The 20,010-nt window shown below is 35.7% G+C and overlaps 1 protein-coding gene across 1 annotated transcript in view; it reads left to right on the top strand.

Moving 5' to 3' along the window:
• The window catches only part of LOC150090353 (uncharacterized), a 92,475-nt gene that overhangs the window by 25,518 nt on the left and 46,947 nt on the right, over positions 1–20,010 (top strand). Inside the window, exons 2-3 of the mRNA XM_090369085.1 lie at positions 2,234–2,344; positions 9,897–9,988. Of these exons, the coding sequence (XP_090225211.1) occupies positions 2,234–2,344; positions 9,897–9,988 (203 nt within the window). The remainder of the gene's footprint in view (positions 1–2,233; positions 2,345–9,896; positions 9,989–20,010) is intronic.

Genomic DNA, 20,010 nt, shown 5'->3' with positions numbered 1-20,010 from the left:
TCCATAAACACTGCTACTTGTATATACATCTCTGTATAAGTGGGCCACAATTTAATTTAAATTTATGGTACTATGCTATGTTCTTTGGTCTCTATATTGGTGACCAAAAATCATAGTTTAAGGCATTTCTACAAATTATGTAGAAGGCTTGTCACTTCAAAAGCACAACTGATGGTCACTTGCTTGCCTAGGAAGTGTGAAATCCTCTTTTAATGAAGTGACAAATGGTTCCTCCAGTTGCTTAAGCTAATTTTAAATATAAACTAGCACATGTGTAAGCATCCAGAGAACAGTGAATTTATAGTTAATGTATAAACTTATGCATTACTTGACAGACTACAAAATAAAGGTCCAAGTTGGATTCAACTCCAACATGCCAGGGGTTGTTAACACAGTGAATGATTTAACCAGCTTGTATTGGTGGTGACAAGTACTAAACTGAGGAAATGAGTTCTACAAATTTTACTTTGCTTTCATGTCACTGATGTGCAACAAAATGGCTTATTTACAGAAATACCAAATCTTATTCTGTGTTGCACATGCTGAAGTTCACTTCAAATATTTGTCTTTATTTTAGCTAGTATTGTCCATTGTTTACTTCCACTCAACTTTTACATTTCTTGTTCAAGTTTTTAAGACTTGAACAAATATCTGCAATAAATGATGATACAGATTAATTATCATGGAACCAACTTTTTGGTTACCTGATATTTAGTCTATACATAATTTCTTATTGTATAAATACTAATGTAAGTTTGTAGTCTGAAGTTCAATTCAGGTTTAAAGTTATATAGAATCTAAGGGCTGATCCATAAAAGGAAATTCCTCTTCACCTGTAGGAAAATTAATTTTAAAGTTTTGTATATCTTATTTTTCTGTACTTTACCTAGGCAAAAATTATGCCCGGATCTGCTATTAGAAATGCCTGTTTGAGGCCACAACAAGAAAATTTGAATATCATCAAATGAATCTATACCTTCAATGACTTTTGGTTAAACTGGCCACTTACTTGCTACTGTACTGTTAAGTGCAACTAACTTGATAGTTGACTCAGCAGTGACTTGTTTTGGCTATTAGTAATAGGTACCCAAAAACTTTCCTAAGCAAAAGTGATTTAAGATTTATTGGGCATGTCTGGTCCCTAATAAAAATTAAAAGAACCCAACCTTTAATAGCTTTATATAGCTAGTAGTAACTAAGCATTAAGTTTAAACATTTTACCTCCTAGCTCTTCATATTTCTTGATAGCTTTAGATAGCTGTTTTATTGAAGTTGAGTATTGGATAATCTAATATTAAGTCCAGCAGAGCTTAATGGACTAAAGTATACCAAAGCAACTACCAGTCAATGGTATTATCCTGTAGGCAAAAAAGACATCTGCCTAGAGCATCAATCAGATGGGTCCCCAAATCCCTTTCAAAAAGTGATTGCTTTATTTTTATCAGAAACTAAACTTTCTACCTGGCAGGTTGAACTTCATTTAGATTAACTTAAATTCAAGTTTTTCAAAAATGGCTTTACTGATTTTGGAAATTTTATTTAGTTCCTTAAATAGTTATACCAATTTTGAAATTTTATATTTAGTTTTTAGATAGTTTATTTAAAAAATAAAGGCTGCCACCTTGTATACAACTAGCATTGCCACTGCCCTTATGCTTAAGGCAGTACAATAGCAGAAACAAGGTAGCCACAATGTCAGTTGCATAAGTACATGTGCCATGAGTGACTAGGGTTCAAGCCTGTGACTGCTGAATATAGTGCTGTTTCTTGTAATCTATCTTATGAACTCCTAACCATTTGATCATCCTAGAGTATAAACAGAATTTACTTTATTATTATCAACCAGTCTTGAGTGCATGTCCAAGCAGAACTGAGGTGCAGTAGAATATTTAGCATGTTTGATTTTAATTAGTGGAAGAATTTAATGTTGATGGGCCCCCCCAAATTCCATTTTACCTTGGGCCCCATGAAGGTAAAAAAAACTCTCCTGCTACCAGTTGCATTGGTAATATTTGCACTCTAAAAACATTGAATTGATCCTTGTCAAAGCTTCAATTTCTGGGCCTTAAACAATCATGACTTCTAAAAAGACTCCTCTTTGTCTTCCTAAGACAAACTGAATGTAGAAGTAATCAAATTACTTGGATATCTACCTTTTTTAAATAAATTCTAATCCCTTACTTCTAGATTATTTGATTTTATTGCTTGCATAATTTACTTAATTCCTTTCTAGTCTTCTGATAGAATGGAAGTGCCTCCTTCTCCACCAAGTTCTGTATCCAGTAACCCCAAGTATGGAACACTGGTCCCTAATCGAATTTTTGTAGGTGGAATTTCATCAAGTGTAAGTCTGTTTAGCTATTAATACTTATCATTTTCTAAATACAAACTTGTAATTATTGAATATGGTTTAGTACTCACTAATACTATTTAGTGTTATTTTGAATGGCTTTTTAATATGAATTAAACTGAATTTGTTAAATTACAGGGAAATGAGATTCAAATGTTTAAGCTCCATTATTTGCAATTGCCTAGGTTTTTTTCATGTAAGTTTGCATTTTTTAGTAAAAGGCATTTGAATACTACCAGAGCAGTTGACAAAGATACCAAGGAAGGTGGAAGTCTATCTGATAGATGATTATCTAGTCAAAGATAATTGCTGATCACAAAAGACAAATTTTCAAATGTATATAAATTTCTAATTTAATCAGAGTAGTTTATACTTTTTTCTTTATAAAAAGAATACACTTTATAAATTAAGTGTTAGGTACTAGACATCATGTGAACTTTCTGCCTCTCCCTCAAACAGATTAGATGCAAAGCACTCGTCTATAGTTTTGTCCTGTTATAAAAAAAGGCAACACATCTTTTCCTCAATGATGTTTGATAATAAAAATTTGAAATCACAAAGAAATAAGTGAACATGCACTACTTCTCCACAAAGTCCAGGTTTATTGATGCATTTGTCTCAATGATTGATCAGTTTATCAATACCAGTACTGAAGAAGTCCCATGCCCACATGCAGTAACCAACATTGTACTGCCTGAACTTTCTCATCCATGGTGAAATGCTTTCCTGAAAGGTCTTTCAGAAGGCAGAACAAATGGAAGTCTGAAGGGGTTAAGTGTGGGCTATAGGGGATGTGACAGTTTACAAACAACTATGGCACAACCACTCAAGAGTGGTGTGGGCAGTGTGAAGCTATGCTGTGCAACAAAATCACACTGTTTGTCAGGAGTCCTGGTCTTTTGCATCAAATGTTAGCTTTCAGTTTTTCCAGCTTTGAACAGTAAAGCTGTGCATAGATTGTTCCTCCCTTCAGCAAGAAATCAAACAAGGAACACTTTGGCAATCCCAGAACACAGGCCATGACTTTTTGGACACTGGGAACAGTTTAGAATTTGTGTACAGCAAGATTGTTTCCAGGTCATGGAGTCTTGTTTGCCCTCTGGGGTAAAGTGATGAACCAAATGTTTCATCTGCTATGACTATGCAAGCAAGGAAAATACTCCTTCATGGCTGTATTGCAACAGGTTCTCCAGTCATCCCATGTGTCTTGCTTTGTCCTCCAATTGTTGGAGCACTCAGTGGTAGCACACCTTTCAAAAGCAAAGGACATCATGAATGGTGAACTTATCTTCACTGTTCATGCAATTTCACAAATTTGTTTCACTCCTGTTTTCAAGAATGATACCCTTAATGCACAAAAGTTGTCTTGCTTGAAGACCTGTCTGCCCAATGTCAACATAGCCTGCTTTAAATTCATTACACCAAAAACATGTCATCACCTTTTTGCCATACACTGTAACCATTTCATGTTGAATGTCACTTGGTGAAGACCCTTTTGCTTGAAAATAACCTCACAAACACCTGTTTTGGACCACTCTCAGTAGCCACAGTTTTGCAACTGGAATCTGCTGTGATGCAACACTGCACTGGCAGTCTTTTTGAATGTTATTAACAAGTATCTGTCCACTGCATTTCATCTCATTCCCTTTCACCATTAAGAGATGTTGCCTTACTTCTTGGTGTTAATGTCCTGGTGGTATGAGATTGTTAATACAGACTTGCCTGTGCCAGTGTTTTTATACTTAGATACTAGCAGTTTAGTGCAACTGGCAATAACTGCTTGTCTTTAAGTTCTATGTTGAACTATGTAGTGTAATTATTGGCATATCTTTTGAGGGAGCCCTGTGATCATGTACCTCAAACCATCTAAGATTCTATCAGTTTCTTGCAACAACTGACTAACTGGTTAAAATATTTTTATTTAAATAAAAAATTTATATATATATATATATATATATATACACATAAGATAAAAGCATTAAAATACAATAAGATAAGTTAATATGTATAATAAAATCATTAAAATATATAGTATATTTCAAAGCAAAGTGCCTCTTCACATCAGCTAGTCTGACTAGTATACTTGAGTATGTAGTAATGGTTACAATAACATGAGTCTGGTGTTGGTAAAGCAGAATTACATACACATGATGATTGCCAGTGCTCATCACAGTACATTCTATAATAGGGTTTAAATGTACTCCCCTCATCCTATTCATAATACTATTATTGGTGGCTGTGTAGTGCTTCAGGCCAAGAGTGCTGGTGGTAATCATGTGAATAGTCTATTTCAATATCCTATTGGATATTGAAACCTCTAAGATTCTCTTGCATTAATTTATCAGAATTTCTGTATAATTCTGTTTTTTTACAGAAATTAGATAGTTAATAAATTTAATAGTATAAAATGTTTTTCCTTTCCTTTCTAAGGAAACCACTGCTATACTAAACTGAAGTCACATTTGGGATTGGTGTACTAAGTTATAAACAAATGTACATAAGGGCCCTTCTGAAATTTTCTAAATAGAAAAGGCACTTAGCATTAGTGCTAGTTGATGCATATAATGCAAGAAACCAAGCTTATGCAGCATCAGCCAAAAACCTCACTTCACCCATTCACTCCAAATGCCTGTCTAGCTCAGACTTAAATTTAAGCTATAAACTTCCACAAGAGTGTTCCAGCAATCAATTACCTGCTGGATAAGGCAAGTTTCTGCACATCTGTTCTACAACTCTTTCCTCAACTTGAATCTATGCCCCCTCAGATTTGTAATCTGAGGAAGAATGCCATCAGCATTGAGCTTGCTCAACATGTTCAAGGCCTTGTACACCTCAATCAGATTACCTTGCAACTGCTACAATTTGCAGAACTTGGCCCTTGGTAAGTTTGTTTCTCTCCCTAATCTTGTTGCCCTTTGTACTCTTTCTAGTAACTCCTTCCTAAAATGAGGCCTCCAGACTTGAGAGTTCTAGCTTATATTAATCTCTCAATTCTCCAAACAGTGTAGGTTAGTATAATCCATATTATTACATTGTTGGTAAGATATCAGCTGAAGCACTGAAATTGAAGTAGTTAGTTCAATAACTGCAGATTGAATAGCCCATATAAAAAAACTGACCACTAATTGGTAGTCTTAATGGAAGGATACTTACAATACTTGGTGTCTTACTCTTTCATCAGTATAGAATAGTCTATTTTTCTGATGTACACTTTTCCAAACTAAACTTTTAGTCAAGTGATACAATAGATCAGATATATAAAAATTTGAATGATTTTTATAGGTTAATTCAATAGGGGCAGCAGAAATTGTTTAGGGATAGTCAGTCCTTGTATGTAACATGTTTACACTACACTGATTTGATCATTTATAAATAGGTAACTATGTTGTATTAACACTAACTTAATTTGCTTATGCATAATTCTCCTTTTTATTTACAAGAAATGGCAGTTCAATGTGGAATAACCCTAACTGAATGCAACACTATAGGAATGAAGATTCTGAAAGTATGTTTATCAGTGAAGGGGAAACATTTTGCCATAACAAACTGGCACAATTTCAGCTGTTGGTATTATCACAAATGCAATTAGGTAGTTTATAACAGATTCCACCAGCAGAAAGAACTGGAAAATGGTTTGTTTTATGGTTGTGATCTCCAAAAATGTGTTTTAGTAAAATGTGAGGTAGTTAGTGTCTCTGCCTTTACAGTGTTTATTCAGTTGCTGCGCTCACACAGCTTTGTTTATGTGTCTCAAGCATGCCTCATTTTATGGTTGTGCTCTATTCCCTAAAAATGAGTAAAATACTTAAGGTGTAAAAAGCAAGTGTCCTGCTGAAGACTCTAGATTCAAAGAGAAAGAATATGGATAGACAGAGGTGGACTGAGTTAAATTCTTATGGGGGAAAATTTGTAACACCCTCATACTAGCATTTATGGCCAAAATCACACTGGCATCTGGCCCACTGGGGTTTCCTCAGTAAGGTTTATGGTCAGTCTGCCTCTGTCCATACAGAAAATATGAAATTCTGTGAAACATTTTTGAGCAAAACAAAAAAATATGATATTGCACATGCTACAGTCTTAAATGAGGCAATCTGAGAATTATTAATGCAGAGAAAATCCTTTCATAGCAGGAACTCAGTCTAATAAAATCCATTAGATCAAGACAAAGAATTGGAAGAGATGGAATGGCTGTCATCTGTTTTTGGATAGAAAATCAAAGAAAAAGTGTGCTTACAATAAAAGCATTAGCAATATTTTATTACCAATACTAAGACTACAATTATTTGTTTGTTAATGTTTTTTGGTTACAAATGTGTTCAATCTTGGGTGGTTGGCACCTAACCCTATTTTTCCCATAGGGCCTATTATTTATATTGCACAAGTGTTTCTATGAGCACAACTATTGTGCTAGTCAAGGACTGACTGTATATACTAAGTGGTTCAAATTTAATTTGAATGCTTCTCTTTTGAAGAGGATTGAAATAGAAACAAGTGATTAAATTTAATAGCAATTAGATTACTTGTATCTGTCAAGAGGAGACATATTCAGGAGCAGATTAAGGTCAGTTGAGGCCCCAGGTGCAGAAGAAAATATTGGGCCCCTTAAAAAAAAAAAACAAAATTAAAAATACATAGTTAAATATTTTTAAATAAAAAAATATGTACTATTAATGTTTTATATTTCAATAAAATTTATTCAAATTTTATTCAAAACTGATTATGATTAATAATCAGTTTTGAACTAATATGTTCAACTAATTTGGGGTTTTGTGTGGGCCCTTCAGAAGTCGGGGTGCACACCCAGTGCACCTGCCATTAAATCCACCTCTACATATTCTTATATATACATGAATTCCCCAACTTAAGTAATATTTGACTTTATGTAAGTTTTTGCCAGCAGGTGCAAACTGAAAAATATGGAAATGTATTTTGCATCTGTAGGGATAAATGGAAGTATTGTGAAAATATTGTAATGTGAACCCAATAACTTTTTTGTAATATGTTCCAAGTCCTTGGAAGTTAAATTTAGCTGTATTACTAACCTATATCTAAAGGTTATAATAGAAATTGCACTACCCTTTCATCATTATCATATTCTGTTATAAGAATCTATTTTGAATGGCTTTGTGATATCTTTCTAAAACACATTTCTGGCAGTCACTACCATAAAACAATTTTGCACTTTCCAGTTTACTTGGGTTTTCTGTTATAAATGGGTAGTAAACTATTGCATTTGTGATAATCCCAATAACTGGAATTGTGTGGGTTTTTACATTACAGTATTTATGATGAAATGCATTCCCTTCACTGAAATCTTTAATCATATAAACAAATTTTCAGAAACTTTTTTTTCTTCATTCCTATTTATGCAATATGATAAAGGGAAAGGGACCAACAGAAAGTGGCAGTGCCAGGAAACAATCATTTATAAATGAATTAAGTACAAAGCAGGACAAAGTTTGTCATCTCTTGCAAGCAAATTAGGTCTTGCTGCTTTAACAGTGAACACAAGTGTTCAGGTGCTATATCAAAGATGGGACATTCTATTAATAATATAGATGGAAAATCAGATGCAGAACTCAGTGCCCCTGAGTCCAATGGCCATTCAAGCAAAAGCAAGAAATATTTATGAAGATATTAAGGATAAGTATGGCAAACCCCAAGCCAAGTTTGTGGCAAGCAGCAGGTGGTTTAATAGGTTCAAGCATGCTGGTTTCCAAAATGTTCAAGTATGCAGTTAAGTCACTAGTGCAGATATAGAGAAATTGCAGTGTTAAATTATTGAAGGTGGCTATTCAATGCATAAAACTGTCAATGTTGACAAGACTGCTGAGAAAAATAGATACGTACAATGATAACCCAGTTTAATGTAATATAATAAGTAGCAGGCAGTGGCTTTCAAGACTAGTCTTTCAACTCCATTGATCATCTAGCATTAAAACAGTTCTCTAGGATGGGGTGTAAACATGCCTTTGTGGCAGTTTATTACCTTTGGATTGTTTAATATGTTAAGTGACTCTAGCCCATAGGTGGTGGCAAAAATGTTGAGTGGTCTACCTATTTCAAAGTCACATTTGGGATCAAGATCATGGTTGGTGGCCCAGAAATGTTCCACAACTGCAGACTGGTCAGTTTCAGCTTGCCAAAACTGACCATGATCTTGATCCCAAACATGACTTTGAAATAGTAGACCACTCACAACATTTTTGCCACCGCCTATGGCTAGTCATTTAACATTAAACAATCCAAAGGCACTAAACCACCACAAAGGCATACATCTACACCCCATCCTAGAGACAAGCATTTTAATGCTAGATGATCAGTGGAGTAAAACAGCACACATCCATGCAACAACAGTAGCAAATGAATTACATGCCTCACTCAGCTCATTGTGCTTATCTGTTGTATTTAAATTTAGTTGAAAGACTAGTCTTGAAAGCTACTGCCTGCTACTTGTTATATATTTATTATATTACATTAAACTGGGTTATCATTGTACGTATCTTTTTCTCAACCATGGACCCCAGTACACCAGGCCCATTCATTACTAAGACTGCTGTATATTAAAAAAATACCAGATCAAACATTGCCAAAGAGGAAAACAATGCCAGGTTTCAAGGCTTCAAAAGATAGGGCCATGCTCTTGCTTGGGACTAATGCAGTGGGAGGTTACAGATTAAAACCACTGCTTGTGTACCATTCTAGATGCCCTTGTGCATTTAAGGGCAACAAAGCCACCCTACCCATGCATTTCCAATCAAACCAGAGCATGGATAACAATCTGAAGATTGGTTTAAATCTGCTTCATTCCAGAGGTTAAAATCATTGTAAAGACAATGTTCCTTTCAATATTTTGCTTCTATTAGATGGATAATGCTCCTGGACATCCTAATCTAGATTTCAATTCTAATGCAAAAGTCATATTTCTACTGCCAAACACTCCACTTGTCAACCTATGGATCAGGGTGTTATTTCAAATTTAAAAGCATGCTATTTAAGCACAACATTTGCTTGGGCATTGTCTGCAGTATAGAGATGGAGAGAATGGGATTATTCTCTCCTTCAGACTACACATGAAGAGGCTCCATTTCCTTTTGAAAGATAGATTCTTTCTCTCCTTTAGACTGTACATATGAGGGACTATTTCAAATTGAAGTTTGCCTTTAGCTAGTAAGTTAGTGGTTAGGATGTAGATTGCTAGAACAACTTTCATCTGTTGTAGAAATTGATATTTGAAAATTTCAAAGAAATATACATTGGAGGGAATGAATATATGAATGCCAAGCTTTTTGCTGATGCTCTAAACTTGGTTTCTTGCATTATTTGCTGCTGCTAATGTTATGGATTTTATTTTTTATGTACTGACCCTTGTGTTATAGTTTTTTGCAAAGTTACACAATCATTGTATAAATACCCTTCACAGCATGTTGACATTATTGGAGCTTTGTCAGTTTCCTATATAAACTTCATTTTTAAATTAGATTAGATATTCTATTAAGTTTGAATAACAAACTAATATGAAGTCATGTTTCCTGTCTCTTAGACAACAGAAGGAGAACTTCATTCATTGTTCTCAAGATATGGTAATGTGAAAGCAACAAAGATAATCACAGACAGAGCTGGAATTTCAAAAGGGTAAGTTTAATTCTGTTGAGCTTATAAACAAATTTGAGTATAACTTATCAAAATACCATAGCAAGGAAAAATATCTACTTCATTTGTTAATGTGTTGTCCTAATGGCCATTCCTTTAAAAAACCTTGTTATTTTACTAAATTATTTGAATGAAACTACTTGGCATGATAGCCAGTCATTGGATGACCATCTGTTTCTCCCTTTACTTTAGGAGCAAGTGATGCTATAGCATCAACAGTAGTTGCTATTGAGTAAAATAGGATTCTATGTTAATGCTGGTTTCTTCACTGAATTTTGTTTATCTACATATGAAAGATTACCTTTTTAACTCTTGCTAAATTTGAAAAATTAGCAATGTACACAACATTAAGAGACCAGGTCTAAGTACCTGTTTGTCACGAAGTTTCAAGCTTCTTAGCAGAAAATGCTTTCCTGATGTTTATTTACAGGCCTGTTTTTGCATTAAAGCAAGGTTGAGGAACACTTGTAAATATCCTATGATCAGTTTGACTTCAATGGCAAGGGAAAAATGGTATGAAAGAAAGCATACATCTGTAAGTTACAAAAATAGCAAATTTTCTTGCTCCTCCACAAAGGCTTGAGAATCTGTAGCACTTCAGCTCAAAGAGCTATTGCTTAACTGGAACTTGTATCAGAGTAACATTCAAGATATTGTCCCTTAGCTTACAACACTGATAGTGCTTCAGATTGCAAATCTAAGATGACTAAATGTATCATTGAAAATAAAGTACAGGCAAACTCTTTATGGCAACCCCCTTTTTAATGTCTGAACACAACATCCTATGGTTGATCCTAGCCAATTTCTCATTAACCTAATACTCCTATATATTCAGTATAACTACCTTAGAAAAAAAATTTCAATAACACCATAAATTTCTACCTCAATCTGAATTTTCATTTCCTTATTATAATATTGTCATTAATGACAAGGCTTCAAATATTGAGTAATTACAGCCTGACAGTGAAATTCTTTTTAAAGATTTGCCATGCTCTTTTCTTGTAGTGAAGTAATCAAATGAACATTGGTTAGAAATCAGTGTATTGGTATGGCTCCAAGGAAGTGGATGGATTTGCCTATCACAAAAAAAATTAGGATTTTGCATGTTATAGATAATGGTGTACATTCTAAGACTAACATTGCCAAACAGTTCCACTTTCCTAAGTGTATTCTGAAAGAGTGGCAAAGTTTTTAGACTGCTTCTGCACCTGGTAGAATTAAAGCATGAAAGGTAAGTATCTGGATATTGAAAAGGTACTTTAGGAAAGGCTAATGTCTACAAAAAGTTCCTGTAGATAGTAAGCCTTTTAAAAGCTAAGGCTGAATTGTTTGTGCATCAAATGAATATTGAAGAATTAAGTTTGGATAGATGGTTCCAGAAACTTAAGACTTGTGGTCTGTTTTTCAAAGTGTAGTGAAAGTGCAGCTGTGGAGAGTGACTACAAAGGAATGGAAGGAAAATTATTTAAAAAATGTTTTGCTGACAAAACTGCAATCACATCTTCAATGCTGATGAAACTGGACTTTATTAAATTGCTACTAGATAAAACACTTGCATTTAAAGGCAAATGTAGTAGTAGAAAAAAGGCCAAACAGATTACCATGCTTCTAACAACAAACATGACTGGCACAGAAGCTTCCTCCTTTAATTGTTGGGAAAGCCCAGAAGCTTTAAAGGTTTGAAGACCCTGTATTGAGCAAACCAAAGACATGACTTCACAAATCTATGAAGAATGCATGAGGGACTTAAATCACAGGATGAGCAAGAAATTTTTTATTTTGTGAATAACTGTACTTGTTGTCAAGTACCTACATGTGAAGTCCAGTTTTTCAGCCACTATAAAGGTGTAATCTAGTTAAGTAAAACTAGCAAAGAATGCTATTAAATAAAAATTGGTCTCAAAAGCAATTTTTATTTAACCATGGAATGAAACTGATGAAATTGACTGCCAACTACTTCAGACACAGGATTTACCACCTTCAGTGATGCATTTGTGAAGTTTTGCATGCTTCCTCCTCTAATTTAATAATGTAGTAAATCTAAGATAATACATTGTATTAGAATTACATTAAATATTCAAGCTTTTACTCATTTGTTTGGGATTTTGCACTATCAATGTTCTTCCTATATAACATTTTCAGTTTTTCTCATTCCCTGGAGGAACATTATAGAACTTTGACTGTATATACAAGGTGTAGTAATATTCTTCCTGGAGTGGTACAATGAAAAGAAAAAGTGAAGGAGCTAAAACACATCTTTATTCAAAGTAATTGCCACCTGATTGAATGAACTTACTGTTGTCAAAGATGTTTAGTTTGTTCATTTTTTCTTTATCCTAAGATCTTTGAGGGCAGCTTTCACCTTGGTAGACTGGCAGAATAGAGCCAGTAGTTGATCTGGACAGTGCCATGTTTTGTCTGACATTGTCAAGTGATGAATGGGTAGAGACATTATTCAACAGGAACAGACTTCCTTTTCCCCTGAAATTGCAGCTCACCTGGGAAATGGATTTCAATAGTCTTAGAAGCACATGCAAAACAACCCCAGGGGTTCACATCTGGTGAGTATGGGCTTGGCACACCCAGGGTCCTGAGCTGGATATCATCATTCCCTTGGTGATTCCCTTCTACTTTTGTCTCTCTCTCAGGGTTACTTGGAAACTTTTTTTTTTTTTTTTCTGGTGCAGCATAAGCCTCAGGCTGCCTTGCATCATATAGATATTAATAATAAAATAGAATACAGCATTGACTCTGTACCCTTTTAGGTACAAATTCCTTGTGAATTTGTACTCTGTTAGTTGAAAACATCAACTGGGACTCTTGATCTAGACTTGTGTAAACATTTTGGGCCTTGATGATTTCAAAGTCCACTGCATGCATTAAGTCTTGGTGAAAAACCAACACTCATGGACAATACAGTTCAAGCAACTAGACTAGTCTTGGTTTGGATGAAGTCTTTGCATGATAATGTTTCTGCCTCATTTGTGCAGCTATGTAACACATTCTGCACAGATCTTTCCCCAAATTTTTTTGTAGAATTTGACATTTTCCTTATTAGTAATGGCCATATGATGCAAGAAAGACTGCAGCTTATGCTGGACCAGCCAAAAATACTTAAAACAAAATAAGAATTAACTTTTTAATAATAAATTGATAAGAGAAAAGGAAATGACAACCTATGCATGTCCCATCCAGCTGACCTTTGAATTTCTTTACTCAGCCTCTACCACCCATGCAGGTAACTTATTCCAATAATTTTTAACTTGCTGGCTAAAATAACTTCCTGCAATCCAGTCTAAACTCCCTTTCCCCCATAACTTGAAATTATGACCCCTAGTTCTAGAATCATTTTAACTGAATTTTGACCTTGTTCATTTTGCTTATGCATTAAACACCTCAGTCAAGTCTCCTTTAAGGTGCCTGGTTTCCAAGCTCTGCAACCCACATTCTAAGTCTTTCCTCATATGGATGCCCTTTTGCCAATCTCACCAGGTGAGGTACTCTTGTACCCTTTCAAGAACAATGTCTTTCTTTAGGTGCAAGTCTTCATACTTGAACACAGTATTCAAAGTGTGGTCTAATAAAAATAGCCTTTTAATGGGATTGACATCCTTCTCTACTAGTGATTGTTTGTTTGATAAATCATCTATAGGACACCATGGGCCCTCTTTGCAACCAGTCTACAATGCTTGGAGAGAACTTCATCTGACCATGTTGTGATACCAAGTCCCTTTCCTCTGCTACTGGCTTTAGTTCAACTCTGCCAAGTAAGTTATTTTGGGGTTACTGTTCCCCAGGTGCAATACCTTACACCTTTGCTGGATTAAAGCATAGCTGCCATTTTTCTGACCATCTCTGAAGCCTATCTAGGTCATTCTGAAGCTGTGCTTGGCAGCAACCATCAACTACTCTGCAGATTTTTATCTGCAAATTTAGGCATCACACCTATCTCTTCATTGATATCATTTATGAAAATCAAAAACAATTGTCCTAATACTATTCCTCGGGGAACCCCACTCCTTACATCAACCCAATATGAGGAATAACCGTTTCACAACCTCCTGCCCTGAAGCCACCCCTGCTATCCATCTTAGGATTTTTCCCTCTGATTCCAACCTGTTCCAGCTTATAAAGTAACTGCTCATGTGGGACTGAGTCAAATGCTTTGCTGAAATCCAAATAAACAAATTCCCCAAGTCCAGCTCTTGATTGACCCTATAAAAATAGCTAACCAGATTAATTAAACATGATTTTCCCTTTACAAAATCATTCTGAGTACTCTTCAGAATTCCATTTCTAAGTGATCCTGAATTCCACCCTTGACCCCATAGTCCATGATTTTCCCTTCTACTGAAGTTAGACTAACCAGCTGGTAATTTCCCACTTCACTCTTAGAACTGCCCTTATGTATTGGAGATACATTGGCACTTTTCCAATCCAATGGAATCAATCCAGAGTCCAGTGATGCTCTCATAATTAGCCTTAGTGGTTCAATGCACTCACTTGCTGCCTCCCATAAGATTATAGTGTCAATTCTATCAACCCCAGGAGCCTTACTGGCCTATAGACTCAAGTTTTCATTAAACTTATGAATTTTCAACATCATTAATTACATTTTTTTTCAACTTCACTCCCAGAATTTGTCATTGATATGAAGGGTTCCCTTCTGTAAATATCAATGCAAAGTAACTGAATTCATCTGCAACTTCAGCTTGGGTACCTAATACTATCCCACATCCATTACATAAGGGTCTGATCTGGTTTGTTCTTTGCATTTATATATGTGAAGAATTCCTTATCCCCCTGTTTGGCAGAGATTTCTCATCTGCCTTTTTCAAGCCTACTCTTTTCAGTGGCATTATTAGAAATCAATTTGTAACTGTTATAGGCTTCAGTACTTTCTATTGCTATAACTTTTCCATGCAGTCTTTTTCTGCTCAAGCAATTTAGCAACTTCATTGTTCATCCAACTTGGAATCCTTTTGGAGTTTTTTAATGCTATATAAGCATTCAAGGCTTCTGTGATTAATGTAAAGGTATACCATAATTCAATTGTATTTGTTCTGAGATATCTACCTAGTTAAGAGACCATGTAGCACTTTAAGGCATAATTTCCTTTCCTGAAATTATAACCCATTCCTTTGCCTTTAACTACTGCTACCTCTCCATTGTCCACCATACAACTCCATCACTTCCTTCTACTGGTTCCTGTACTGTCAGCCCTATTGTGTCATCTGGTTCATGGGTGATGAGGTAGAGTATTCTTTTCCCTAGTATTTTCCCTGACATGTTGATACAAGTAACAATTGGGACAATTTAAAAATTGTCCCCCATATGGAGTTTCCTTCCCATTTGCTCCAATCAATTACAGACAAATTGAAATTGCCCATAAGACATTTGCTTACTTGCCCATTCATTTGCATGTAGAGGCTCATCTTCACAATCAACTGGCCTGTAGGTTACTCTCACCTTTTGCTTCCAACTATTTCACACCAAACAGATTCTAGGTGCCTCTGTAGCCAGGTGGGAAGGAGCAGCAGTGCATAGCAGTCTTCTTGATTAGACCAAATACAGAGGATGCGGAAAGGTCAGATTCAACCACTGCATATTCCCGGCACAATATGGCCTTAGTTGCTAGTGCTCCTAAAAACCAAATAACCAAACAGATTCTATACTAGCATGCAAAACGTATGAATCCAGGAAAGCTTTCATTGCATTTGGGCTACTTTTGATAAGAAGAATGACCTCACTGCCCCTTCTATCTTCCCTGTCCTTCCCAAATACATTATACATGCTGTACTGAGACTCATCCTCCCTTATCTCCTGGTTGCACTGTTTTTGTAAGCTCTATTTCAGCATTACTTGTCCTAACTAGCAGTTCAAATGCCATCAATTTTATTGATGGCACTTCTGACATTCTTGTATAAACAATTAAGATTTGTATAGTTAACTACTCTGACACATACCCTTAAAGGTGTTTAAGCTCACTTCCCTGGCATTTGCTACCCACTCAGAACATCTTGCTACTATGTTCTGTTGCAGTAACAAATACTCTTGAGATATGTGCAAGAGTTAACTTGACCAATACTATCAGACAAACATGTATCTATATTACCCTTGCCCCAAACTAGCAGTTTCCCTGAACCTTTAAGGTATCCTCAATAATACTGTAAAAAACCTTGGCACCTTTGTTTAAATGTATCCAGTCTCTATAAAATTCCTATCTACAGGTGTGGGCCAAGCTGATAGAAATCCCCCCAAAAGCCTTGCAGAGTAGAGTTAATCCACATGGCTTTCACCATATCTCTCCTATTGTGCCTGGGCAGAATTGCAGACACATTGTGACCTAACTTGCAACATTTCTTCAGCATGGTCCTATATTTGTTTAACAAATTGTTAGATTGTGTATGCTTAATGTCATTAGTCCCCACATGAATAATCTCTTTTCCCTGCTTAAAATCTGACAGTCTGTTGGTGATATCATTAATAGTTCCTACTGGCAGACATACCCTGGTTCTAGTCCACCTATCCTTATTACAAAATGTTTCCCTGACAGTAGTCTCTTAATAGAACTAATTCCTTTTGAATCAGAATAGTTTGCACTTGGTTATTTTGTTCTGGGGCCCAAATTTGGATTGCATCATTTGGTAGCTTGCTAGGGTCCTGACAAGCTCCCAGTTACATTATTCTCAAAGGCAGTCACCCACTTTTTTTGAGTGACTGACTCTGTTCTAGCAATGCACCAAATTGTAACCTAACATTGGTGCACTCCTTACAATACAAATAAGCTCCAAGTGAGCTAGGATTATTCATTAGGTCAACCTTGGAATACATGCCACAGGTTCTGCAAAGGATAAAATTGTGACTCTCCCAGAAATTGCTATCAGCTATTTCCATACAAGTCATGGTGCCCTCTGACAAAGTGCTCAAGGCAGATTTTGAAATAACAATTATGAAACTTGCTAATTAATAAAAAAACTTTCAAAATTATTCATAATATAAAACTATTACAGGGAAAACCTATGTAAATAAACTTTACAATATACTAAACCTCTGAAATCCTGCTCTAATCCCACTTCACTAATCCTGCTTTAATCCCCTCTTGTTTATGCATCATTAATGTCACTATGAAAGATAATAGGCACAAAGCACATCTGCTTGCCATAAATGCCAACAGTGCAACTGATGTCCAACTCTTTTGCCATCATTGAGGATCAAAGATCTAGTCAATTTCCTTGAACCCCTGCAAATGTCTGTTTAAAGTAGTTGATGGATCCTTGTATCAGTCTTTGAATTGCTTATCCTATTCACACTCGTGCAACTTTGTTTCATCACTTAACAGTTAATGTTTCTTGCATTTCTCTTGCAGTTTTGCTCTTTAAAATAATTTGATATTTGTTGCTCAATTGTAAAATTGATAAGGAATGTTAATGCTACCAAGTTGGTTATTACTTCAGCCTACTAGACAACCTCTGTACCATCTGGAAGTTTTGAATTACAACATACCACTTCATATTTATTTTAACTCACTGAACATGACTGCACCAGCCCAGAAATTTTATTTCTACACCTTATGTATTGTTGAACTGTATATCCAATTCATTTAGCCTTGTTTAAAACTTGCAGCCTGCTATAATTTGTGGATTCTTTTAGTAAATCAGTTACTCAGTATTTATTTCTAGAAATACTTAATGTTCCTATTGTTGGAAACAAATGCTGTATAGCAGAACTGACATTCTAAGAAATAAGAGCACAGCTAAAATTCAGTTGCTATGCTACTACTTTGAGTTAAATCATCCAAGAAAGCTTAATTACAAATGGTCAGTGACCAACTCTGGATCAAATATTAGCTGAAATTATGCTAACACTTGATCTGTTCATACAAAACAGTTTTGTCAACAAAACTGAAGAGTGATTAACAAATTTGTTTATGGGTCATACTTTGCCCACTTGCACTTGCAAGTGAATGTCTATGCATTGTGTCAAACTGCTTGCTGTGATTCAAATGTCTTCACTTCTCACTTTAGGACTCTAAATTTTAGATATTTAACTTCAAATTACTTGCTTTTACTTTGAGTAGTAAGCACTCAAAGATACTTGTATAAGCAGTGTTCTAAATGTTTGCATCTGGGGAGAAGCTTAGTTATCCAACTTTCTTGGTGAGACATTTGCAGTAGTGTTAGTTCTGTAGGCCACATCTAAGGAATGATCACTCTGAAAGACTGATAATAGCAAACCCCCTTCCTATGGGGGGTGGCACAATATCACCTTAATTGCCCACTTTGTATTAAATCTCAGACTGAAGACTACAAAGATAGGCTATATTACTTAAACTAGACACCTTAGGAATCTGGAAGTGAAGGCATTGGGATAAATTTACAACTGGAAGACAATCTTCTAATTCTCTCTCCTCTGGCCACACTGTACTTGCCACATCAATATCTGGGAGATTGACTGCATTACTTCAAATGGTGACCCTTCAAGAGAAGGCAATGCACATAATGGACTTTTCAAAACAGTCCATTATCAGAAGATAGTGGTAATCAATGGACACTGCTCATCGTGAACTAATGTCAGTAGTGGAGTCCCTCAGGGTTCAGTGTTGGGTCCATTGTTTTCTGTATTTATAAATGATATTGATGATGGTATAGCAGGCATAATGTCCAAGTTTGCAGACTATATGAAGGTTGGCAGGGTTGTTAAGGACACTAAAGACAGTATGCTACCTGATTGAGGTGTATAAAGCCTTGAATGGTTTGAGCATGTATCACTGCTGATTATTCTTGCTCAGAATAATCACCTGAGAGCATAAATTCAAATTGAGGAAAGACAGATATAGGATAGATGTGCAGAAGTTTGCCTTTAGCCAACAGGTAGTTGATTAGTGGAACAGACAACCATCTTTTGTTGTGAAAGTTGATAGTCTAAATAAATTAAGGCTGAACTGGACAGATGTTTTGAACAAAGAGGGGTGAAATGGGAGCATTTCTTTGGCTGATTCTGCATAAGCTTGCTTTCTTGCATCATGCTAATAATGCAACATTTTTCCATAACTTGGTATGGAAAAGATCCACCTTCAGATAATGCTATCTGACATTGGTTAAACCAATTTCAACAGACTAGTAGTTTTCTGCACTGAAAAGGAGTGGGAAGACTCAACACTTAGCAGGAAAATGTTGATCAAATCCATGAAGTGTTTTCTCAAAGCCCACAAAAATCAACTAGACATCATCTTTGCAGTTATGTATACCACAAACAACTGTTTGGAGGGTTGTTTATAACCACCATCTTTATGCCTACAAACTGCAAATTGTGTAGGCTTTAAAGCCCCAGGATAAACCCTCAGTTTTCATTTTGTCAAAGCTGATGAATTGCATTTGGAGATGAAGTGATGTTTTACATATCAGGGAGAGTAATTCCCTATAACTATAGAATATGGGGATCAGAAAACCCTCTCACAATTTGAAAGATATAGTTTAAAGGTCAGTGTCTAGTGTGCTTTGTCATGTTCCCAAGTTTTGGGCCCTCTTTGTGGAAGCAACAGTGGTGATGTATCTGGACATGATACAGCTGTATCTGTTACCCCAGTTGGAAAATCATCAGCCAAATGAGGTGTTCCAGCAGGATAGTGCACTGCCACATTGGACTTGTCAGAATTTCTTGACATGCATTTTTCTCGGCATGGTGGACCAATTCAGTGGCCACCGCACTTGGCCAATTTTACAATGCTAGATTTCTTCCTGTGGGGATGTGTGAAGGACATTGTGTACAAGATCACTGATCTCACTTGATGAACTGAAGCTCAGATTGTTGCTCTGATCAAAGCAGTTTCACTGAAAATGCTGGAGAACACTTGAGGGAAATTTGAAATATCATTTGGACATCTGCATGCCACAAAAGTGCACATGTTGAAGTTTAACATTCTGCAGTATTGATTCTATAGGTAATAAAACTGAGTTACATTTTCATATTCCATAAGCAGTCTTATTTTGGTTCAGGTTATA

The sequence above is a fragment of the Mastigoproctus giganteus genome, chromosome 2 (assembly GCF_048544385.1).
Source record: "Mastigoproctus giganteus isolate SK-2022 chromosome 2, ASM4854438v1, whole genome shotgun sequence".
Lineage (NCBI taxonomy): Eukaryota > Metazoa > Arthropoda > Arachnida > Uropygi > Thelyphonidae > Mastigoproctus > Mastigoproctus giganteus.
Note: the sequence above shows the minus strand (reverse complement) of the source record. Positions and strands in the feature narration are given on the sequence as shown.